The sequence below is a fragment of the Lithobates pipiens genome, unplaced genomic scaffold (genome assembly GCF_037356315.1).
Source record: "Lithobates pipiens isolate NorthernLeopardFrog02 unplaced genomic scaffold, aLitPip1_a1.2 Scaffold_25, whole genome shotgun sequence".
NCBI classification, from domain to species: Eukaryota; Metazoa; Chordata; class Amphibia; order Anura; family Ranidae; genus Lithobates; species Lithobates pipiens.
Genome location: NW_027507787.1, coordinates 146,897,279 through 146,922,799, shown reverse-complemented (window position 1 = coordinate 146,922,799; position 25,521 = coordinate 146,897,279). Strand labels below are relative to the sequence as shown.

At 44.3% G+C, this 25,521-nt stretch overlaps 1 protein-coding gene across 1 annotated transcript in view; it reads left to right on the top strand.

Moving 5' to 3' along the window:
* ATRNL1 (attractin like 1) overlaps positions 1-25,521 on the top strand; it is a 1,004,401-nt gene that overhangs the window by 524,790 nt on the left and 454,090 nt on the right. Inside the window, exon 21 of the mRNA XM_077454933.1 lies at positions 10,727-10,779. Within this exon, the coding sequence (XP_077311059.1) occupies positions 10,727-10,779 (53 nt within the window). The remainder of the gene's footprint in view (positions 1-10,726; positions 10,780-25,521) is intronic.

Genomic DNA, 25,521 nt, shown 5'->3' with positions numbered 1-25,521 from the left:
CCATAAGAAGTTCTGTTTGCATTTTCCGAGAAGCCATGTGGGGACAAAGCAAACATGTGGAAGAAGGTGCTCTGGTCAGATAAGACTGAAAATAAACTTTTTGGCCTTAAAGAAAAATTATATATGTGGCGGAAAACTAACACTGCACATCACCCTGAACACACCATCCCTAACGTGAAACATGGTGGTGGTAGCATCATGTTGTGGGGATGCTTTTCTTCAGCAGGAACAAGTAAGCTGGTCAGAATTGATGGGAAGATGGATGGAGCCAAATACAGGGCAATCTTGGAAGAAAACCTGTTAGAGTGTTCAAAAGACTTGAGACCGGGGTGGGGGTTCACCTTCCAGAAGGACAACAACCCTAAACATACAACCAGAGCTATAATGGAATGGTTTAGCTCAAAGCATATTCATGGTGCTAGAATGGTCCAATTGAGAATCTGTGGCAAGATGCTTTATATCCAATCTGACAGAGCTTGAGCTACTTTGCAAATAAGAATGGGCAAAAATGTCACTCTCTAGATGTGCAATGCTGGTTGAGACATCCCCAAAAAGACTTGCAGCTGTAATTGCAGTGAAAGACGAAGACAAATGCACCCCACACTTTTCACATATTTATTTGTAAAAGATGTTGAAAACCATTTAGAATTTTCCTTCCACTTCACAATTATGTGACACTTTGTGTTGTTCTATCACCTAAAATCCCAATAAAATACATTTACGTTTTTGGTTGTAACATAACATGACAAAATGTGGAAAATTTCAAGGGGCATGAATACTTTTTCAAGGCACTGTAAATTTGTGATAATAGTGTGTGACTGTAATGGGTCATTGAAGTGTAAGCTCCTTTGGTGCAGAGATTAAAGTGGATGGATCAGTGTTATTAACATTACAATTCTTATACAGAATTGATATGGTGCCAACAGTTTGTGCACTTCTTTTTCGATATAAAGGGAGACAGTACAGTTACAATACAATAAAATACAAACGGGTTAGGAGGGCCCTGCTCATGAGAGCTTACAATCTAATAATAGGGTGGGACAAGTGGTACAAAGGGCTACAACTGTGGGGGATGAGCTGATGGAAGTGATAAAAGTTCAGTTAGTTGGAGGTGTTATGTGTTCTCTTTACAGTACTGCGGAATACATCAGAGATATATAATAATAATAATAGCAAGTGTTTTGCGGTGGCCACGTTAGAATGTAAGCTCCTCTGGTGCAGGGGCTGATATGAATGGGGCACTGTTCTCTGCGATATATGTCAAAGCTATATGAATATATAATAATAATAGTGTGTGACTGTGGTGGGACATTAGAATGTAAGCTCCTCTGCTGTAGAGACTGGTGTGAATGGCTCAGTGTTCTCTGTACAGCACTATGGAATATGGCAGAGCTATAAAACATTGGAAATTATTAATATTTTCCAGATGTCCATTTGTCTCCCTGGCTCAGACCTTGCGCTTTTGCTGTGCTGTCTCTTTGCATTTTTTACCGTAAAAGTCAGGCTTCATTTTGGGAAAGATTGATACAGCAAAATATTTACAACGCCGTTTAATCACGCCACCTTTATCTGGACCTTGCAGCAAGGGCTCAGTCTCCCTCCTCCGGCTGCGCTCACTCACTCCCTTGGCCTGATTGGGAAAAGCAATTAAAGATGTCTTAAATTACTGATCCCGAGTTATGGGAAGTGTTTGTTTGTTAGTTTGTTTCCTGCTGTTTTGCCATGTTGGCCCTAGAAGACTTTGAAACGTTGACCTCTGACCTGTGGCTTTCTATAAGGTCAGTCCTCATCCTGTGTTTAAAATCCACACTGCAGGCAATCCCATCAGCATCAAATCTGTCATCCAAAATGGCCTTTGTCATGTCAGGGGATTCGGCATTCAGACAGGTGGTGATAACAGAAATCCTCCTAAAGCAGAACTCCGTCTAAACACACAGCTGATCTAACATATATATACTCAGCAGACACTTCCATACAGCAAAGCAGGCAGCTGCAACTAAGCACATAAAACATGCAGACATGGTCAAGAGGTTCAGTTCTTATTCCAAAAAAGAAGATAATGATCTAAGCATTGGTTGATTTATTAGTGGCAGATGTGGTTGCTCAAGGGGTGTGGGTTTGCGTCACCTTCACAGTCCTAAAAAACACTTTTATAAGATAGAACACTGGCAGATCAAAATGGTAACGGCTCAACACTGGTATGGCAGCTGTGATCTTGCTTATTTTATTTATTACAGGTACTTGGTATATAGTGCCATCAATTTAGCGCTTTACATACAGTATATTGTCAAAAGTATTGTGACACCTGCCTTCACACGCACATGAATTTTAATGGTATTCCAGTCTTATGCCGTGTACACACAATCGGAATTTTGGTCAAAAAAAGCTCTAATGGTTTTTCCAACGGGATTTCGTTCAAGCTGTCTTGCATACACACGGTCACACCAAATTTCGACCATCAAGAATGCGGTGATGTACAACACGTACAACTGACTAGAAAAAGGAAGTTCAATACCCAGTAGCCAATAGCATCCATCTCATAGTTGAATCTAAGCATGCGTGAGTTTTTGCGTGTCGGAATTGCATACACACAATCGAAATTTCCAATAGAAAGTTTTTCCGTCTGAAAAACTGAGAACATGCTCTCAAATTTTTTCTGGTGGGAATTCGGCCAGCTAAATCCCGATGACGCATACACACGGTCGCATTTTCCAATGAAAAGCTCTCATCAGTCTTTTGCTGGCCAAAATTCCAATCCTGTGTACGCGGCATTAGTCTGTAGGGTTCAATATTGAGTTGGGCCCTTTGCAGCTATAACAGCTTCAACTCTTCTGGGAAGGCTGTCCACAAGGTTTAGGAGTGTGTCTATGGGAATGTTTGACCATTCTTCCTTAACCACTTTCAGACCGGACCAATTTGCTGGTCAAAGACCAGACCACTTTTTGCGATTCGGCACTGCGTCGCTTTAACTGACAATTGCGCGGTCGTGCGACGTGGCTCCCAAACAAAATTGACGTCCTTTTTTTCCCACAAATAGAGCTTTCTTTCTGTGGTATTTGATCACCCCTGCGGTTTTTATTTTTTGCGCTATGAACAAAAATAGAGCGTCAATTTTGAAAAAAACGCATTATTTTTTACTTTTTGTTATAATAAATATCCCCCAAAAATATATATAAAAACATTTTTTTCCCTCAGTTTAGGCCGATACGTATTCTTCTACATATTTTTGGTAAAAAAAATCGCAATAAGCGATTATTGATTGGTTTGCGCAAAAGTTATAGCGTTTACCAGATAGGGATAGTTTTATAGCATTTTTATTAATAATTTTTTTTTTTTTTTTTTACTAGTAATGGCGGCGATCAGCGATTTTTATTGTGACTGCGACATTGTGGGGGACCCATCGGACATTTTTGACACATTTTTGGGACCATTGTCATTTATACAGTAATCACTGCTATATAAATGCAGTTATTCCTGTGTAAATGACACTGGCAGTGAAGCGGTTAACCAGTGGGTGGCAGTGTAGGGGTTAAGTGTTCCTAGGGGTGTGTTACTAACTGTGGGGGGGTTGGGCTTTCATTTAGTGAATGCTGATCTCTGCTCCAATCACATGGAGCAGAGATCAGCGTCACTAGTTGCTAGGCAGAATGGAGAAATGCTGTTTACAACGGCATTTCTTCATTTGGCCGCTCCCTGAGACGATCGCGGATATGCCCGCGGCGATGGAGTCCGCGGGTCCCGCGACCGGACTCACGGGGGTCCCGACCAGCGCGGGAGCGCGCCGCCGGCGGCGTGCTCCCGATGGCAGGGCGGCAAATTTAAAGGGACGTACATGTACGCCCATTTGCCTGCCCGTGCCATTCTGTCGACGTACATCGGCGTGCGCTGGTCGGCAAGTGGTTAAGCACATTTGTGAGGTCAGGCACTAATGTTGGACGAGAAGGCCTGGCTCACAGTCTCCGCTCTAATTCATTCCAAAGGTGTTCTATCGGGTTGAGGTCAGAACTCTGTGCATGCCAGTCAAGTTCTTTCACCCCAAACTCGCTCATCCATGTTTTTATGGACCTTGCTTTGTGCACTGGTGCAAAGTCATGTTGGAACAGGAAGGGGCCATCCCCAAACTGTTCTCACAAAATTTGAAGCTTGAAACTGTCCAAAATGTCTTGGTATGCTGACGCCTTAAGAGTTCCCTTCACTGGAACTAAGGGGCCAATCCCAACCCCTGAAAAACAACCCCACACCATAACCCCCCCCCCCCCCTCCACCAAATGATTTGGACCAGTGCACAAAGAAAGGTCCATAAAGATGTGGATGAGCGAGTTTGGGATTTAGGAACTTCACTGGCCTGCACAGAGTCCTAAACTCAACCAAAGGAACACCTTTGGGATGAATTAGAGCGGGGACTGCAAGCCAGGCATTCATGTCCAAAATCAGTGCCTGAACTCGCAAATGGAAGATGGTCAAATATTCCCATAGACACACTCCTAAACCTTGTGAACAGCCTTCCCAGATGAGTGAAATCTGTTATAGCTGCAAAGGATGGGCCAACGCCATATTGAACCCTATGGACTAAGACTGAATGCGATTAAGGTTCATGTGTGTAAAGGCAGGCGTCCCAATACTTTTGACAATATAGTGTATGTATTGTATATTCACATCAGTCCCTGCCCTCATGGAGCTTAAAATCTAAGGTCCCCAACTCACATGCTTACATACACATACTAGGGCCAATTTAGACAGGACCAAATAAACTATCAGCATGTCTTTGGAGTATGGGAATAAATCGGAGTACCCCGAAAGAAACACACAGGCCCAGGGAGAACATGCAAACTCCAGGCAGGTAATGCCACAGTTGGGATTCAAATTGATGATCATAGTGGTGCTAGGCAGAAGTTAATACCTTCAATTGCTGTAGGTTTATATAGATGACATTTAGTTTTCTATATGTACTGTGTATTATAAACATTTATATATTTTTGGAATTCTTATTTTCACAATTTTTCATCTTTTGTTACATCTCAGTACTGATGACCTCCTGTAGACTCTTTGCAGCCACTTTCTGTCTACATGTACTCCAGCAATGTCTGCTCAGCATTTCTTAGGGCGGGCTTACCGAGGGTGACAACTGTGGATCATGCCTGTATAATGTGTGTTGAAGCAGCAACTTTTAAGCCCCATGCACACAGGGTATTTTTTTCCCCTTCCCTGGACACCTAAGCTCTAGGGGAGGAAAATACAGCATTAAAAATGCAGCTAAATCCATGTTTTATGAATGAAGGAGCGGAAAGGGCAGACATAGTTGGACAGCTGTGACAGCCCCTCTGTATCGGGGGATTACAGTGGTGGTGGAGAAGGGGGGCATTGGCAAAGGAGAATTTCTCCCAAGGCTGGCCATAGATGATGTGGTTTTCTAAATTTCCCCTTCAACACAGTCCGTGTTTATGATGGAATCCCTCTCTATTGTGTTCTCCCAGCAAGGGGGCATGGGTAGCCTTCCCTATTGTGAGAACACACACATTATTGCTAGTGGCTATAGCTGCTGGCAATAATGGCATATAAAAAGCTGACATGCTGGTTGTACCCAAGTAGATTGATGGATCGACTTAGTTACTACCAGCCTGTCCATAGATGGTCCAAATCTCAGCCAGTACCTACTGAACGGGCTGAGAGTCAAACCATCCATGGCCAGCTTAAAGCGGAGTTCTGCCAACAGCGGAACTTCTGCTTATCTGTCTTCCCCCCACCTTCAGTGCCACATTTGCCACCTTTCAGGGGGGAGGGAAGAACAGGTAACTGTTATTGACAGCCCTTTCCCCACTTCCAGAGGCGGCGCCGCCTTCCCTCGGAATTTCAGCCCCCCCTTTCCTCCACCGCCTTGCCAATTAAAAAGTGCACCGCGCATTGCGCATGCGTGGTAGGGAACTGGCTGTGAAGCCAAAAGGCTTCACTGTCGGTTTCCCTTACCAGGAATGGCAGCGACAGCACCCGACACCCGATCCGAAAATCAGCTTTAAGAAAAAAGGCATCAGCAGAAGGGACTGTAAGGCTGCTTTCACACTGGGGCGGTATTCAGGCGTTACAGCGCTAAAAATAGCGCCTGTGTAGCGCCTGAAAAAAACCGGCCCCTTTCCCTCCAGTGTGAAAGCTGGAGGGCTTTCACACTGGAGCGATGCGCTGGCAGGACGGTGAAAAAAGTCCTGCTAGCCGCATCTTTGGAGCGGTGAAGGAGCGGTGTATTCACTGCTCCTATACCGCTCCTACCCATTGAAATCAATGGGACACCGCGGCAATACCGCCGGCAAAGCGCCGCTGCAGCGGCGCTTTGCAGGCGGGTTTAACCCTTTTTCGGCCGCTAGCGGGGGTTAAAACCACCCCGCTAGCGCCCGCAGACCGCCGCTAAAACGACGGTAAATCGCCGCTAAAAATAGCGGCGCTTTACCGCCGACGCCGCTCCCGCCCCAGTGTGAAAGCAGCCTTAGTTAAGTCTCTTGTGCTAATTTTTATGTTTTTTATTTTGGCTGCATTTAGACTTCAAGGCTTAGATTTAATTGATTGGGTTTACGTATAGGTTAAGCATGGCATTCAGTTGGTGGTCAGCATGTGCCTTGCTATTGAAAACCAATAGGATGAAGGCATTGGGTGACACAAAGACCTGTCTGTCCTGTATTTGGATTGTAGACTTGAGTAATACTTCTCTATCTCAAACAGAAAATCTCTTCCTAAAAGCCAACTATAGCCTCAGTCTAAATCTTTCTGTTTCTCATTTGTATCACTACAGGAGTGTGATTGAAGCCATATTGCGTCCCGTCCTGCAGCGCAGATAGCAGTAGATGGCGTTAGAGATACTCTCTTTGGAACAAGGGGCTTTTAGCAGATAGAGGAGGCAGGAGATAGATGGGGTGGTCATTAGCCATAATGTTCAGAGTGATGGATGGAGCTCCCCCTTCCTCCACTCACATCAGGACCATAAAGAATTGGCTGCTTAAGGCTCTTCTTAATTGTCCTTGGAAATGAGGGAAGAAACGGGATCTCTGCCAAGAACTAACTGATAAATCACCGCGACTAAAGTTTCCTTCTAGGTGCCAAACTCTGGCCGAGGATCCTGTGAAGATGGATCATGTGATGCTGTTTACATTGGCATAAATAATGTCATGGCAGGTCACAGAGCCCAATTCTAATAGCCCCCACCCAGAATTTCCCAGCTGTGTGTTCACATTACACCCCATACTATACAACTAGATTTGTAGTATACAATACAATTACATATGTAGTATTAATCACCTCTTCTCCCTGCTGATCCAGCTTCCTGTATCTAGATATATAGCAAAAATGGTCTGTATTCATAATTTATTTATTGCTTTATATAGCTCTGACATATTCTGCAGTTCAAAGAACAGTAAACTATTCTGCTTAGTCTCTGTACCAGAGGAGCTTAAACTCTGTCTCACCACAGTCACATGTTAATATAATTTATAGAGCTCTGACATATATTGCAATGTTGTACAGAGAACACTGAGCCAGTCACATCAGTCTCTCCACCAGAGGAGCTTCTCCACCAGGTGGTGCTGTTTTGCGAAGTGCTGTTGGCTTATCTGCTTTGGTCTCAGCTGAGAGAAGCCGCAAGCCTGGTCCTGTCCTGCAGGCTTCTCCCCCAACCACCATGCAGTGGGTGGGGGGAGATGAAGGTGGAGTCTTTCCAGAAGCACTGAGGCCTACTCCATGTGCTCAAGTTGCAATGGATCCTGGGCCTGTCCCTATGCAAGAGGAGTCCTTATCAGTCTTCCAGGATAGAGTGGTGAACAGCCTTCGCTGCAATGCTAAGGAGGAACAGAAACTTGCCGACATAAAAGAAGATCTCAGAAAAAAATAAATCCCTGCATAGTAAGTCTGGAAACAGTAAGAGGGAAGTCTCCAAGCTGAAGTCTCTGAAGGAGGCATTGAAAAAGCAGGATAAGTTGGTCACCTCTTTAAAGGAGAGCAGCGGTGTGTTCAGAGAAAAGTGTGAGAGTGAGGAGAGACAACAGTTGAAGGAAAGTGCCTGTGCCAGTACCAGCCAGAGGGTGGATGCCAGAGCTATGACGACAGTATGGATGGGGGGTAAGGAAGTAGCTTCACATGGTGGCCTCAGTACTACCCCTGTCTCAGGATCTGTTGCACCTGAGTCAGTATCTATCCCCCTCCCTCGCAGCAGCCTTGGTCATCTCAGGAGTAGGTTGAGGAAAATGGCGGATTGCTTCAGGCCATTACAGAAATGTATTCTCCCTTGAGTGGCACTGACTTACCAGATGAAAATCTTGGTAAAGGAGTGCTTGCTGAAAATCTCTATCAGTGGGTGGAGGACTTTCCTGAGATTGCACCTGCCAACGGATCCTTGCAGTCAGCAGGAGGAGATGGCGTGTATCTAGACAGAGAAGTTTCTGCTGGCTGCCAGGAGTCTCACATGGACACTAACAGCACAGAGCAGAAATGTAACATGAACACTGAAACTGCAGAGCAGGAGGGCCGTATGAGCGTTGAAACAGCTGGTGTTTTTTTTATAAACGGAAGGCTTTACTTGATGATGGGACTGCTGGTAGCTGTGGTACTTCTGGGACTATGGTGAGTAGGACTGTTATGCTGGAGGAGAGGAGGGAGGATCAAGTGGTGGGTAATTTACCAAACCAGATTTCAGGTTCCTATGCAGCCAGTTAATATGTCATCTGCCCCAGTTAGGAGTTATGCTAAGGCTTTGTTGCGACAAAGTCATGCTGCTAGTGCAACTTCCATTAAATGCAGGCACGTGGTACAGCTCAGGTGGGAAGGAGGAGATATTCCACCTATCAGGAGGGTGGTTGTGGATAAGATCCTAGCCATGGTATTTAAGGCAGAGGATATTTATGGTCTTATCAGTCTGGCTAGTTCCTTTGAATATGATTTGTCATTTGTGCATCCAGAATCACTGGATCTGTTTTGGGAGCGGTATGAGCATGTATATAGGGGCCAGCCGGACTGGAAGGGGCTTGTCCCCAAAGTTGTCTCACGTCAGCCCTTGATAAGTAATGTGACTATCCTGACAAGGAATGAGTCTATACCCCCTGAGGATTCATGGGTCTGGTTGAGGAGGTTTGGTGAAACTTTGTGTCTGCTAAAAAAAAGATTGTGGCTAATAGAGGAATCTGGAGGGATTGGTGGTCAGTTTCAGAGAGGTTGAGTGTGTGTGGGAATGTGGTCAAACATTTACCCTCCTCTGCCTTTATTGGTAGAGATAGGATTACTGTCTTTTACCCTGGTCAACCTAAGCTGTGCCATAAATGGGAAGTCAAAGGACATTTCTCCTCTAACTGTCCAGAACAGAAGTGCTCTTTGTGGCGAGGGACTGTAACATAATTTAATGTAACTTGTGTGATAAGGTTGGTCACCCATATAGCCAGTGCCCTGAGGCTTTGCACAATAAGCTAGTGGAGGAAATCTTCCGTCCGGATAGCGAAGAGTCTGGGTTGGCGGAGGATGTACCAGGGAATCATAGTGTCTCTGTCCTGTCAGAATCGGTGTCTGTGAGGCTGCCTGTGGTGTCAGTGTCCCCCCAGTCTGTGATTCCCCAGTCAGTGTCAGAAAGTGTGGTTGTCAAGTCTGTGTCTGCACCTATTGTTTCTCCTAGTGTAGTGAAGGCAGTGAAGGGCGCTGGATTGGTATGCATGGTGGTGCCAACCCCTCCTCCTTGGTGTGGCCGAAGTGTGCTTGGAGGTCGTCAAACACCAAGGGGTGGAGTGAGGGATGGCTTGGATGATGGTGGAGGGGGAGGTGGGAAGGGAATGAGAGTGGCTGTTGCAAGGTGAATGATGTGGGGGGGGGGTTGGAATCACATCCTGAGGCGATTAAATCTCAAAATGTTTGTCTTAACCTGGATTGTGTTTAAATTGAGGGTTTGTAGTCTTTTTTTTTTTTTTGTCATTAAAATATGTTTCTTTCTATGTTATCTTGCCAGGAAATGGTTTTCTTTACTTGTTGATTTAAGCATGCTTGTTTTTGTTTAGTTGTTTATTTTTATGTAAATATGTTTTTATTAATAAGCTGTATGTTTGTGTGATTTTTTAATAAACAAATATTTTCACTCTAATATTCCATCACAGTCACACGTTAATATAATTTATATAGCTCTGAAATATACCACAATGCTGTACAGAGAACACTGAGACAGTCACATCAGTCTGTGCACCAGAGGAGCTTACACTCTAATGTCCCACCACAGTCACACACTATTATTATACATTCATAAAGCTCTGACATATTCTGCAGTGCTGTACAGAGAACAGTGAGCCACTTGTATCAGTCTCCAGATCTGGGGAGCTTACGCTCTAATGTTTCACCACAGTTGCATATTATGATGCATTTATATAGCTCTGACATATTCCATAGTGCTGTACAAAGAACACTGAGCCATTCACATCAGTCTCTGCACCAGACGAGCTTACACTCTAATGCCCCATGTGATTACTATTATTTTTAATGTTCTCATAATGAAACTTCTGAATGTTAACTTTTGAAATTGAGCAGTGAGCTGTAAAGTTAGATTTCACAGCTAATAGCAAAGACTGGTCAGCCATCAGAATAGCCCCCCCCCCCCCCCCCATGAGTAGGTGATCAATAGTTAATTCTTTATCCAAAGCATGAAATATACCTTTGTACAATATTGATACCCAGGGGAGCAGGGCCTGTGACTGCAATAACCATCTTGTTTTCCTTTCAGATGTGATTCTGAAAATCGATATCTGGGGAACCCCCTGCGAGGAACCTGTTACTGTAAGTACTAAACATTTTCTTCGCAAACAATATCTTTCTTTGTGTTGCATGTTTTGGAGCAGTAAAATGCCTCCAAACTTCCCACATAACATATAGAAATCTACACAGAGTTCAGAATTCTACTCTTATAATGAATAAAAATTGTTGATTAGGTTCCCAGGCCTCCAACAGTTGAGCACATGTGAAAGAATAAAAAAAAAAATGTTGTATATTTGTCTGTCTGCGGTGTGGTACAGACATAGATCTCTTCCCAGTGAGCTTAAAGTTGAACTTAAACACTGCATGAATGCCCTTCCCCACCATCATTTTGCAACATCCAGTGCATATCTAGTCCCAGGCAGAGACCGGTTGTGCATCTGTGGATGCACACAAATGCTGTCAGCTCCGACAGATTGGAACTATACCGCCCAGCAAAAATCTGCTGCATGTATGCATATGTGTGGAAAAGTTGTGGCTTAGTAGTACACTGCCTCCAAATATAGCTGTGATGTAGCAATCCAAGGAGGCAAAGGAGTCCAACCTAGGTGGGGAAACCAGGAGCTGCTGCCTTGCAATACAAAAAAGAACAGCCGCTCCCACCCCCTACAAAGCCCAGTGCTCAAGTGTGCGCTGGAGGGGCAGAGCAGAGAGCCGGTGACTAACAGTCTTTGGTTCTCTGCTTGCTAAAAGACTGAAAACTGAAAGATGAGCAGCTTTCGATCGCTCAGTTTTTGGCGTAGAGGCAACGGGGGGGGACAGGACCAAAGGTAAGTCCACCTAGGTGAGTGTGAATGTTTTTTTTTTTTTTCCCACACTTATCTTTACAGTTCTGCTTTAAATTAACCTGTCCTTTACCCTCCTCACCTCTGGCAGGAAATTCTGGTGCAAGTTTCACTCTTACACCCTTGGGGCTTTCTCAGGCTTGTGCACACTCCTAACACCCCTAAGTCTATGCTGAGGTTTACTGGTTGGCTGCTTTGGTGCTGAGCACTATAATCGGGGGGGGGGGGGGTTGGGGGGTCACATGAAAAGTATTACCTCTAGTCAAATTTTACACTGGTGGGTCAATCTCTTTTCCAGATAGAGTACAGATTCCCTTTAAACCAAGGTGGACACTGATTTACATAATAGCAGCCTTTGAGACAGCTGTATTAATAGATTCAATTTAGAGATCTTATACTATTTAGATCCCTGCTGGTGTGCTTCACTTTTGCTTCTGTACCGTCAGCAGTGTTGGTCATCTTACTTACTAATTAGTTAAGTTACAAATTACTTCTCCCAAATAGTAATTGCGTTAGTAACTCAGTTACTACATTGAAAAAGTAATTAGTTACTCAGCAAAGTAACTGTGACAGGGGTGGCAGTGGTGGTACTTGAGGGGGTGGGTGGTGGTGGTGTACAGTACTTGGGGGGGGGTGGCAGCGGTGGTACTTGGGGGGGGGGGGGGGTGGCAGCAGTGGTGTACTTGAGGGGGGTGGTACTTTGCCGATCGCATCCCCACCACCACTGATCTCATCCCTACTGTATCCCCCCATCACCTCTGTTGTAGAAGTGATGGTGGGTGGGTAGGGATGGGATCAGTAATGCCGCGTACACACGACCAGACTTATGTCCGACAGACTTTCGAAGGAGTTCTGCCGGAGTTCTGACAGAGTTCTGACGGACTTTCCCAATGAGCGGACTTGGCCACACACAATCACACCAAACTCCGACGGATTCGAACGTGATGACGTACGACTGGACTCGAATAAGGAAGTTCATAGCCAGTAGCCAATAGCTGCCCTAGCGTTGGTTTTAGTCCGTCGGAATAGCATACACACGAGCGAATTTTTCGGTAGGAACTGGGTCCGGCAGAGTTCTGGTGGAAAAATTTGAAGCATGTTCCATTTCTAAAGTCTGTCAGACTTTTGCGAATCAAAAGTCCGTTGCAGCCCACACACGATCGAATAGTCTGCTGGAATCATTCCGTCAGACTTTGGGTGTTGAAAAGTCCGCTCGTGTGTACGGGGCTTAAGAAGCAGAGGTGGTGGAGAACTTGGGATGGATCGATTGCACTGCAATTCGAATCGTCAGACAGTCACTTACTTGAATGCCTCCAGGGATGCCTTTCCTCATGGGGAGAGAGAGACCCTCCCCTTCACTTGATTGGTGTCAGCTGACTTCATTTTTCAGTGTCCGCCCTGCCTCCCTACATTCTCTCTCTCTCTGCAATATCAGCAGTGTAATGAAAAACAGTGCTGTGCATCTCATTAGAAGTAAACAAGCCTTTGAGCCATCTGTAAAGTGAGTGGGGATATTTGTAAAGCCCGTTTTTGGTCTAAATGGGAAATGTAAAAAAATGTTTATATATATATCCACTGTGTGTTTGTATATATAATATAATTTCAGAACTTTTTTCCACCTTTAATGTGACCTACAAATTGTACAACTCAGTTGAACAACAAATAGAAATCATTTAGGTAGAGGGAAGTAAAAAAAAAAAAAAATATGGTTGCATAAGTGTGCACACCCTTAGGCCGCGTACACACGCGCGGACTGTTGGCCCAACTTTGTCCGTCCAACAGTTTGAGCGAACAGTCCGCTCAAACTTAGCATGGACGGACATGGCCACACACGACGGACGAACAGTTTGCTGAAACCGTGCGCGATGACGTGAACGGCACGTACGACGGGACGAAAAATACGACGTCCTATACACTGCAATGCAACCTTCCGACGTGGAAATCCTTTCTGAGCATGCGCGAGACTTAGTTGGCCGAACAAGCCTACACACGAGCGAACAGTCCGCTGAAACCTTGTTTCAGCGGACAGTTTTTCGGAATTTCCGTAAGACCTTGTTCGGCCAACTGTCCGCTGAAACTGTCCGCTGAAGCCCCACACACGAGCGGACTGTCCGCCCAAACACTGTTCAGCGGACAAGGTTGGGCGAACAGTCCGCGCGTGTGTACGCGGCCTTACACTAATGAACAACAAATGAAGCACCTTTTTTGATTTTATTCCAGCACTCAGTCTTTTTGGGTATAAGTCTCTCAGCTTGGCACATTTTGACTTAGCAATATTTGCCCACTCTTCTTTGCAAAAACACTCCAAATCTGTCAGATTACAAGGCCATCTTCTGTGCACAACCCTCTTTAGATCACCCCACAGATTTTCAATCAGATTCAGGTTTTCAAAATAGCTCTGTCAGATTGGATGGAGAGCATCTGTGAACAGTAATTTTCAAGTCTTGCCACAGATTCTCATTTGGATTTAGGTCTGGACTTTGATTGGGCTATGCTAACACATGCATATGCTTTGATCTAAACCATTTCATTGTAGCTCTGGCTGTTTGTTTGGGGTCGTTATCCTGCTTGAAGGTGAACCTCCGTCCCGGTCATAAGTCTTTTGCAGACTCTAAAGGCCCATACACACGATCAGACTTTTTGACAACAAACATGTAAATTAGCTGTTTTAAGGTAACATCTGACTGTGTGTATGCTCCATCGGACAAACTTTTTCGGCTTTCATCTGACTTTTGTTGGCTGTGCGAATGGACAAAGTTTCCGGCCGCAAAAGTCTGATGGAGCAAAGTCCGATCGTGTGTACAGAAAACCATAGGACTTTTGTACAAAGTACAAACATGCATGCTCAGAACCAATGCAAAAGATCAGACAATAATACAGAAGTTGACCAAAGGTGGCGGTAAACAGCAGAAAAAACACGTGATTTGGTGAAAGTTGGCTGAAAAAGTCCTGCCATGTGTATGCAATACAAGTTCACGGCCGACGACCTTTGTAGAAAAATCCACAGGAAAGTTTGTACAAAGTCCAATTGTGTGTATGAGGCTTTACAAGTTTTCATCTAAGATTGCATTGTATTTGGCTTCATCCATCTTCCCATCAACTCTGACCAGCTTCCCTGTCCCTGCTGAAGAAAAGCATCCCCACAACATCATGCTGCCACCACCATGTTTCACGGTGGGGATGGTGTGTTCAGGGTGATGTGCAATATTTGTTTTCCACCACACATAGTGTTTTGCTTTTAGGTCAAAAAGTTCAATTTTGGTCTCATCTGACCAGAGCACCTTCTTCCACATGTATTCTATTTCTCTCACATGGCTTCTGGCAAACTGCAAATGGGACTTCTCATGGCTTTCTTCTTGCCACTCTTCCATAAATGCTAGATTTGTGGAGTACACGACTAATAGTTGTCCTGTAGGTTTCTCTCACCTGAGCTGTGGATCTCTGCAGCTCCTCCAGAGTTACCATGGGCCTCATGGCTGCTTCTCTGATTAATGCTCTCTGTCTTCGGCCTCTCAGTTTAGGTGGACGGCCATGTCTTGGTAGGTTTGCAGTTGTGCCATACTCTTTCCATTTTCAGATGATGGATTGAACAGTGCTCTGTGAGATGTTCAAAGCTTGGGATATTTTTTTTTTAGAACCTAATCCTGCTTTAAACTTCTCCACAACTTTATCCCTGACCTGTCTGGTGTGTTCCTTGGCCTTCATGATACTATTTGTTCATTAAGGTTCTCTAACAAACCTCTGGTGGCCTTTATTGGCTAATAAGGCAACTTCTAAAGGCAAGTGGTTTCACCAGATTTTACTTAGAGATATCAGAGGGGGGCTGAATACAAATGCACGCCACACTTTTCAGATATTTAATTAAAAAAAAAAAAAATTAAAAACCATTTATCATTTTCCTTCTACTTCACAATTATGTGCCACTTTCTATTGCCAATCACAAAAAAATCCCTATACATTTACGTTTTTGGTTGTAACATGACAAAATGTGTAAAATTTCAAAGGGTATGAATACTTTATCAAGGCACTGTATATATACAGTGGATATGAAAAGGCATAGAAAGTATATATACTTTCCATGTCATTTTACCTAAATCTGCGACCACATGACCCTCTGCAGCACCTCTTCTTTGAGTTTTTTTATTTAGATTTTATTTTTGAAAACAAAAAAAAAGTTCTCACACAACAAACAGAAACCAACAAAAATCACTGTTTCAAACAGTAACCGCATCAATTTATTGAATGCATCAACATCTAAAGTAGCCCACAAATACGCAAAAATACTCAGAAGCATTTAGAAGTTTTCAAAAATATTCAGACGTACTCTGAGGTGCCCAGATGTACCTAACAGCACTCAGAAGCACCCATAGGCACCCAAAAGTACTCAGCTTCGTTGAGTTTAGATTGGTGATCCACCAATACAGTCCATGCCCCCTGCCGACCTGTCATATTGCAGCTCCTCATCATGATGTCACCATGCTGCCAAAAAAGTCTTAAGGACCCCTCTTATAGACCCAGTGGGAAGTGTCCATGTCACTTGAAAGCAGTGCGGACACTTGAAAAAGGATCCTCTTACTCTGCAGTGAAGATGCAAAAAGACACAGGACTGAGGAGCATCACTTAGCCTAGGTTCACATTGCTGCGGGTTAGAAATCGTGCGGGTTCAGATTTCAATCTGGCAATGCAGTCTGACTTCAGCGGCGGGTTCCTGCACAGATGTCTATACAAATGTTCCCCAGAAGTCACCAAAAGTAGTACAGGAACATCTTTTGGAATCGGCACCACACCAATTCGGACGGTGCCATTGCCCGCAATAGCTGCCGATTTGGCATGCGTTTTGACGTGTCAAATCGCATGCCAAATTGATCCAATGTGAACCTAGGCTAAAGGTGAGTTTTAGGGGTATTTAGCGTGATTTTTTTTTTAAATGGATGAAAGCTACCTGGCTTAATTTAATGTTTTAAAATCCCTTTTGTTTGTCCAGGTGTGGCTGCTGTTCATCATATCACTTTACTTTTAACATTGCTAATTAGACAAAAAAATAATTTCATTAATGTTTCTTGTTCCTTGAGTGATGATGCTTGCATCAGCCAAATATCTTATTTCATGATGCAACGTGCACATTGGAATGTAAGCTGAAGTCTATTTCTGACACTGGAGAGCTCGGCACAGGACTAGGGAGAGCCAGCCGGTGACGTCCAGAGTAAATATCCTCCATAAGGTTAACCTGCCGCGGTGGTTTTAGAAGGCTGAGCCTATTAAAGTTTATTAGTTCCAATTTATCTGAAATAAAATACAGTCAGGCTTTTCATATCTTCATTAGAATTCTCTGTAGCTTTGGAGAGAGGAACATTTAACCCGGAGGATCAATACGTATTAAGAAATGCAATTACCGCCGAGTGTGGTTTACCTTGTTACAGTATGGGAGGCGCAAGGCGGGAGTATGGGAGGGAGCCTTGAAGAGATTTAATGATCCGAACGGAGAGAGCTTGCTCTGTGCTGGAAATCCTTCAATCAATACACAGATAAAATATATATATCTTCTCATAAACATTCTTTATAGAGTCAGCTGAGCTGAACTGTAAGTACATCTTACAGCTCTACGGACAACAATCGCTTTCATGGATTTAACACAATCTAAATGACAACCCTGCACCTGTGGGAAGAAAATACTATTAATTGCAAACAGCTGCTGAACATCTATCTAGTATCCAACCTTGGAAAATAGTCATATTTTGGCTGGGTTCACACTGCTGCGGGTGGGAGATCCGGATGTGATTCGCACCGCACTGCAGTGCAAATCACATCCGATCTCCGTAGCGATGCGAGTTCAGCCATACAGATAGTATGGCTGAATTTGCATCGCTCCCGCCGCAAACTCGCACGGGACCCTTTTTTTGGTCCGCAGCAGAATCGGATCGCATGGGTGTTCACACCATGCGATCCGATTCCTGTGCGAGTCGGCAGATCGCACTGCGATATGCGGACGAATCTGGGGGTGTCATTAACATTTCATTGACACTCCCAGCAGTCCGCATAGGGCAGTGTGAACTGCCGGCGGGAGGCATGCAATGCTGGAAAATGCTGCGGATTTGCGCCGTTCCCGCATCGCTATGGTGTGAACCCACCCATAGCGATGCGGGAACGCCGCAAATCCGCGGCGTTTTCCCGCATCCCATGCCTCCCGCCGGCAGTTCACTCTGCCCTATGCGGACTGCTGGGAGTGTCAATGAAATGTTAGGCTAGGTTCACACCATAGCGATGCGGGAACGCCGCGAATCCGCGGTGTTTACCCGCATCGCATGCCTCCCGCCGGCAGTTCACACTGCCCTATGCGGACTGCTGGGAGTGTCAATGAAATGTTAATGACACCCCCAGATCCGTCCGCATATCGCAGTGCGATCTGCACACTCGCACAGGAATCGGATCGCATGGTGTGAACACCCATGCGATCCGATTCTGCTGCAGACCAAAAAAAGGGTCCCGTGCGAGTTTGCGGCGGGAGCGATGCGAATTCAGCCATACTATCTGTATGGCTGAACTCGCATCGCTACGGAGATCGGATGTGATTTGCACTGCGGTGCGGTGCGAATCACATCCGGATCTCCCACCCGCAGCAGTGTGAACCCAGCCTAAAACCTGCTCAAAATAGTATACCAGAAGTGTCTAAACTTATATTTTGAGTTTTTGTACTATAATAATATATATATAATATATACAGTGTTCAAAGTGCTCCAGTAAGGTATCCATTCTTTGTGCCTCAAGCCAGCCATACAAAGATGGTTCGAGTCTTGGCCAGGTTAGCAGAAACCAGCTGAGATTTGAACCATCTAAGAGCAGGCTTAATGTACCCAAGTCGATCCATCGAACTAATTGGGTACAACCAGCATGTCAGATTATCGCCATGCGATTATTGCCAGTGGCGATAGCTCTTACCAAAAATCGCTTTGTTCTCCCAGCAGGGACAGCTCCCTGGGCCCCTCCTGCCGACAAAACACAATGGCTCCACTAAAGGGATTTCCCCATCAACACAGTTTTAGTGGGGGAATCAAACAATATTTCTTTCCTGCAACCCGTAGTTGCAGGCAAAAAAAAATCTCACCATCTATGGCATACGTTTGTCAATAAATTATAGGCATTCAAAAATGCTGTGCCATTTCAAGTGGCTCCTTATTCACACGCAATGTGTCTTTGAGGAATCCAGTGATTGTTAATCCAAGTGCCACTCCATACTGCCCTTGTGAAAGACTCACTGACCATTTTTCTAGTGACCTCCTATAGTATACAAATGTCTCAAAGCACTTTTTTCCTAAATGTACTGAAGCTCTTCTGGATCCATAAAGAATGTGCAGTAGACGAAACACATTGGGCGAGGCTATGTCTGTAACATGACTTCCGGTGTCTGAAGTATGTCACCATCTTGGATGGTGCTAATGGCGGTCATTGTATACCTGGTTCGCATTCTATTGCAACCAAACGTAAGTGTGCAATCAGGATTGTTATTTAAATGTAATAAAAACGACATTACACTATATTTGGATCTGTCCCATTTTTACATTGTGGTGGCATTGGAGGGTACTGGAAGATGGCTGTAATTGAGGAAACCGGTGGAAAGTGGGGAAGGATGAAGTCTAGAGGAGCTACAGTACATGTAGCGAAAACGCTTTGAAACCTTCTCGTATTATAAGAGGCCACAAGGAATTTTGTGAGTGAGTCTTTCACAAGGGGTATGTGGCGTGGCACTCGGATTATCGATCACTGGATTCCTTAAAGGCACCCTGAGTGGGAGTAACTTGGAATGGCACAGTATTTTTGAAAGTCTATTATATATTGTCTAAGGCACAACTCATGCACGCCTTATTTGGAGAACTTTATTGAACTGTGTATATTTATTTTATTGTATTGTAGTAAAAACTCAACATATACACTATTACCAAAAGTATTGGGACTTCTCCTTTACACACACATGAACTTTAATGGCATCCCAGTCTTAGTCCGTCGGGTTCAATATTGAGTTTGCCCACCCTTTGCAGCTATAACAGCTTCAACTCTTCTGGGAAGGCTGCCCACAAGGTTTAGGAGTGTGTCTATGGGAATGTTTGACCATTCTTCCAGAAGCACATTTGTGAGGTCAGGCGCCGATGTTGGATGAGAAGGCCTGGCTCGTAGTCTCTGCTCTAATTCATCCCGAAGGTGTTCTATCAGGTTGAGGTCAGGACTCTGTGCGGGACAGTCAAGTTCCTCCACTCCACACTCACTCATCCATATCTTTATGGACCTTGCTTTGTGCACTGGTCCAAATCATTTGGTAGAGGGGGGATTATTGTGTGGGGTTTTTTTTTTTCAGGGGTTGGGCTTGGCCTCTTAGTTCCAGTGAAGGGGACTGTTAAGGTGTTAGCAAGACATTTTGGACAATTTAATGCCCCCCATTTTTCGGGAACAGTTTGGGGATGGCCTCTTCCTGTTCCAACATGACTGCTCATCCAGTGCACAAAGCAAGGTCCATAAAGACATGGATGAGTGAGTTTGGGGTGGAGGAATTTGACTGGCCTGCACAGAGTCCTGACCTCAACCTGATAGAACACCTTTGGGATGAATTAGAGCGTAGCCTGCGAGCCAGGCTTTCTTGTCCACATCAGTGCCTGACCTCACAAATGCGCTTCTGGAAGAATGATCAAACATTCCCATAGACACACTCCTAAACCTTGTAGACAGTCTTCCCCGAAGAGTTGAAGCTGTTATAGCTGCAATGGGTGAGCCAACTCAATATTGAACCCTGTGGACTCAGACTGGGATGGAATTAAAGTTCACGTGCGTGTAAAGGCTGGCGTCCCGATACTTTTTGCAATGTGTTATGATTAGACACATGGCATAGTCACCATCGTCACAGTGGACTTCATTCACAAAATGAACTTGCATGCGATATTTAGGTGTCGGGACACATTTTGCCTAAATACTGCATGTGATCCTGAAGCTTTCAATTCACTATACAATGCTGTGGAATTTACCGCAAAATGCTACAAACGCTCTGTATATATCGCATTCAAAGGTGTTTAACTCTATTCACAGAAGGAATTAATTAGATGCATGCAGTAATTAAGTAGTGATCGAGACTATGTGGTGATGATGGAATGTCTACTGGTTTTGGGCATCTAAACATACAGCCTTCTGAGAGATTTTGTTTCCATTGAGATAAGCTGGTGATAACATTTTGTAGGAGTCTATATGCCCCTCTTGCCATTCACCATAATATAAAGAGTTACAGTTGGGTTGCTCAACTGTTAAACTGAACTGCATGCAGATCTAAAAGGCACAAATAAATGCAGCTCTGTATTTAACAATACATTATTAAATTTGTTTTTTAAGCAGTGCAAATATCTGAATTTAACCTGGCATCAGCTTCTTGCAGTCTTTGTAAAGCAGAACTGTAGGAAGGAAATGTAGCTCAAGAAGCTATTCAGTTGTGTAGGGCGTATGCTGACAGAAGGAGAGAGCAAAGAGATGTGTTTATCAGTCTACTGCTTCTCCTTTCACTGTCCATTTGGAAGCTGCGAGAGGGACAAGACCTGTAAGGGTTACATTACTGCAACAGAGACAAATCAGGTCTCCTCTCCTACCAGACAGGGCTGTGCTGTGTAGCAGAGCTGTGTAAATCTCTAGACTGGATGAACAGAAATACAAACCATTTTTCAAGTAGTAGAATAGATACCTTATGTGTATTCAGCTGTTTGCCTGGAGTTCAGCCTAAGTGTTTATGCTTGGAGCTGGGCCCGGTAACCTCTCTGGATGGCTGAGTCATGCCTTCATGTCCCACTCATTCTCTGGGGCCCGTGGGCAGCTTTGATGCCCAGTGTGTCTTTGTTCAAGAGGTTGGCAGGGATAGCAAGATGTGATTGGGGATTGCTGTGATACAATGTTGCAGAGATCTTTGCATCAGCACACATCAAAATTTCATCCAGCAGGGGGCAGTCTTGTCCTTTCTGGCCCCACACTCACACCATTACTTTTTCTTCCCGAGAATTTGCAGGATGGGGTTTGTTCATTCTCTTTGTGGGGGGGGGGGGGGGGGGGGGGGCATGTGAAATCCTAAATGTATTTGGTTTGTGTAGAGAGTATTATCTGTTCAAGCATTAGATTATTGAACAATTCCCATTGTCTCCTTTATTTTATCTAAACTTCCAGCAAATTACGTGATCTTCTCACTGCTAACTGACTCACAGAATGTGTCATCATATATCCCACACTGCACTGTCATCCCTGTCCCTACTCATCAATGTGCACAATGAACTCTGTAGCCCAACGTTACAAGATTAGACCATCCAATTACTTGATGACAAGGAGCAACTACCACTCATATCCATCAGTCTTCCTCTTTTGCTGAAAAAGTCTGAATCAGGGAAAAAAATGATCTCTGCCAGGTCTGGACAGTGGGGGAAAGAGAGCAAAAAACGCAGGACCAGCAACCTATGCTGCTTAAGGCTGGATTCACACCTATGCATTTTCAGTGCTTTTTGCATTTTGCAGATTTGCACTACAGCCAGCTTAACATTGTTTCCTATGGAACACGGTCTGTAGAACAAATCTGCAAAATTCAAAAAGCACTAAAAATGCATAGGTATGAATCCAGGCTAAATGATAACTCTGCTTTTGTGGGCGAAAAAAAAAAATGAGCAAATTAAAAAAAGTATATACTTATAAAGCATATACAGGACAATTGCGACTCAAGTCATATTGTAATTGAATGTTATTAAAAATGACCTTTACTTTTCAGTCTGCAGCCCTGTCATTTTCTGTAAAATGCAATATGGCAACCTTTTCTCTCTTGAAAAGAGGAGATTAACCACTTAAAGCAGAGGTCCACCCTAAAATAAAAAAATTACACTAATAGTCTCAATTTTTTTTTTTTTTAAATGTGAATTTTTTTTTTTACTTACCAGATACCCCTGTTGCTAAGCAGTCTTCCTAATCTGCCTCTTCCTATTTGGCGGTGCTGTTCCTTCACTTCCTCCTCTTCGGTGAGCTGCCTCGTTGTATTCTGGGACATGTGTGTGTCCCAGAAATCAACAGGGACATTCACAAAGTGCGGCGCGACTCGCACATCCGCAGTAGGAAACGGGCAGTGAAGCCGCAATGCTCCACTGCCTGTTTCCCTTCGTTTAAGATGGTGGCGCCAGCACCCGTTCCGATGGACGGATCTGCCTCGGGGGGCCGACATCGCAAGCTCCTTGGACAGGTAAGTGTTTGTAGCTGCTGACTTTAAAAAATAAAAAATCACCGCTTTTTAGGACCCGAGCCTCTTTCGGAGATTTGTTGTTTACAAGTTAAAAACAGTTTTTTTTTGCTAGAAAATTACTTAGAACCCCCAAACATTATCATGTTTTTTTTTCAAACAGCCTAGACAATAAAATGGCGGTCCTTGAGAAAGATAATGTTACGCTGAGCAAATTGATACCCAACATGTCACTCTTCAAAGTTGCGCCCGCTTGTGAAATGGCGACAAACTTTTACCCTTAAAAATCTTCATAGGCGATGTTTAAAAATTTCTACAGGTTGCATGTTTTCAGTTACAGAGGAGGTCTAGGCCTAGAATTATTGCTCTTGCTCTGTAAGCAGCAGAGGGGGGGGGCTTCCCCACCACTGTTCTTGTGGCGAATCCACTGCAGAGACCATTTTTATCTTGAAGTGGACTGCCCGCTGAAGAAGGGGATACCGGGGTTATGGCAGCTAGCTGCTGCCATAACAACAATATTCCTCTTCAAAGTAAGGACATATAAGGGCGGTGGGTGGAAGTGGTTAAGGGGGGATATGATCAACATGTACAAATATATAAGGGGTCCATATAGAGAACTTGGTGTTGAGTTATTCACTTTACGGTCAACACAGAGGACAAGGGGGCACTCTTTATGTCTTGAAGAAAAGAAATTTCATCTCCAAATATGGAAAGGTTTCTTCACAGTAAGAGCTGTGAAAATGTGGAATAGACTCCCTCAAGCTCAGTAGATTGATTTAAAAAAGACCTGGATTCTTTCCCAAATGTACATAATATAAGTGGTTGCTAACATTTATAGGTAAAGTTCATCCAGTGAAATCCAATTGCCTCTCGGGGGATCAGGAAGAAATTAAGAATTTTTTTCCCCTGCTGTAACAAATTGGATCATGTTTTGCTGGGGTTTTTCACCTTCCTCTGGATCAACTGTGGGTATAGGATTGTGTGTATGGGATTGTATGATATTATTATTATTATTATTTTTGCTGGTTAAACTAGATGGACTTGTGTCTTTTTCTAATGTGATTAACTATGGAGGCATTCTGTAGGCAGATGGTGTACAGATTGCCCTCCATTAATGTGACTTCTTGCTTATGTGATTGGCTCACTCATTTTCCCAGAAGTCTGCACTAAAATGCAAGCCAGATTTTGGGCATCCCCTGCAACAAAAATGTCATTTTTGGTGAGATACTTCCAAAGGGAAAGTATGGGTGCTAAACCTGTGGCCCTCCAACTGTTGCAAAAATACAAGTCCCATCAAGCCTCAGCCTTTAGGAGTCATGCTTGTAACTGTCAGCCTTGCAATGCCTCATGGGACTTGTAGTTCCGCAAAACAGCCACATGTTTGGTACCCATGGTCAAATGGGATGCAGACCCTGACACTTTCCTCACTGGAACCCTGCAGGTGCACCAGCTGATTAATAATTATAAAACCACTCCCATACAGATTTACTCTGCACAGAAACAAACAGCTATTTCTAATAACAAAGGGTAGGAATCTGCAGCAAAGTTTGTTAAAATCCCTGCAATGTACACAGATCACCCAGAGGGGAATGTGTTTTTTTTTTTTTCTTAACAAAAGTCGATTTACTCTTTAAAGCGGAGTTACAACCTAAAGTGGAACTTCCGCTCATCGGAACCCAGGTATTTGCACCTACTTCCGGGCATGTACTCCCACGGGAGTCTATGCCTCTTCCTGTCCCACCGCGCTGTCTGCTGGGACACACACGGGTCCCAGAGACAGCGCAGAGCATTCTCATTGTGCTGCGCGACACACGCATGCACAGTAGGGAACCGGGAAGTGAGGCCACAACGCTTCACTTCCTGATTCCCTCACAGAGAATGGCGGCGGCAGCAGCTGAGAGCCGAGCGATTGATCAGCCTCGGTTGCTGACATCACTGGACCCCAGGAAAGGTAAGTGTCCATTTATTAAAAGTCAGCAGCTGTAGTATTTGTAGCTGCTGACTTTTAATCATTTTTTTTCGGGTGGAATCCTTCTTTAAGGACCTTGTTCTGACACTGATCTCAGCTGTCATGAGCACCCCCCAAAGTCCCTGTCCTGCATGAACTGTGCTGTCAGAAAACTGAAGGACTGGGGATGGGCACATGGTGTGTGAGTCAGGTACCAGTTTGCAGGCTGTGTGTTCTCTCCTTGCAGTGTAAGAAGGTGAAATGGTAACTTATGTAGTGATTTCAGCTTCAGTCTATGACAATATCTGGCAGGCCGCAGATTGTGGCGGTACTCCAGATTAACTCTCGGAGGGGATTTGATTTTATGTTCTCCCGGTCAGACAGAGACGGAGCGGATAGTCAATTAGCGTCTCTTGTCATGGATGTCCCATTAGAGACGAAGCAGATGCGGCAAGCGCAGTGTCAGGCCAAATGGTTATCCAGCGTGTTGAAATAACAAAGCACACGGCCTAGGAGGACAGACTTGTGTGCTGTGACAGAGACATTTCAGGGGACAAATCACCTCTGCATAAAAATGAAAAAATGTCTAAAGGAAAAAAAAAAATACAGATCTGCCAGAGTGGCCAATCTGACCCAAATCAGTCTATGTTCGCACAATCCGTGGATTAGTATGGAAATCGTTACATTTGACAGAGCAAGGATGTATTATAAATGTCAGAGAGTGAGACAGATTTATAAGTTGTATAGCTCTGACATATACTGCAGTGTTGTATAGAGAACACTAAGCCAGTCACATCAGTCTC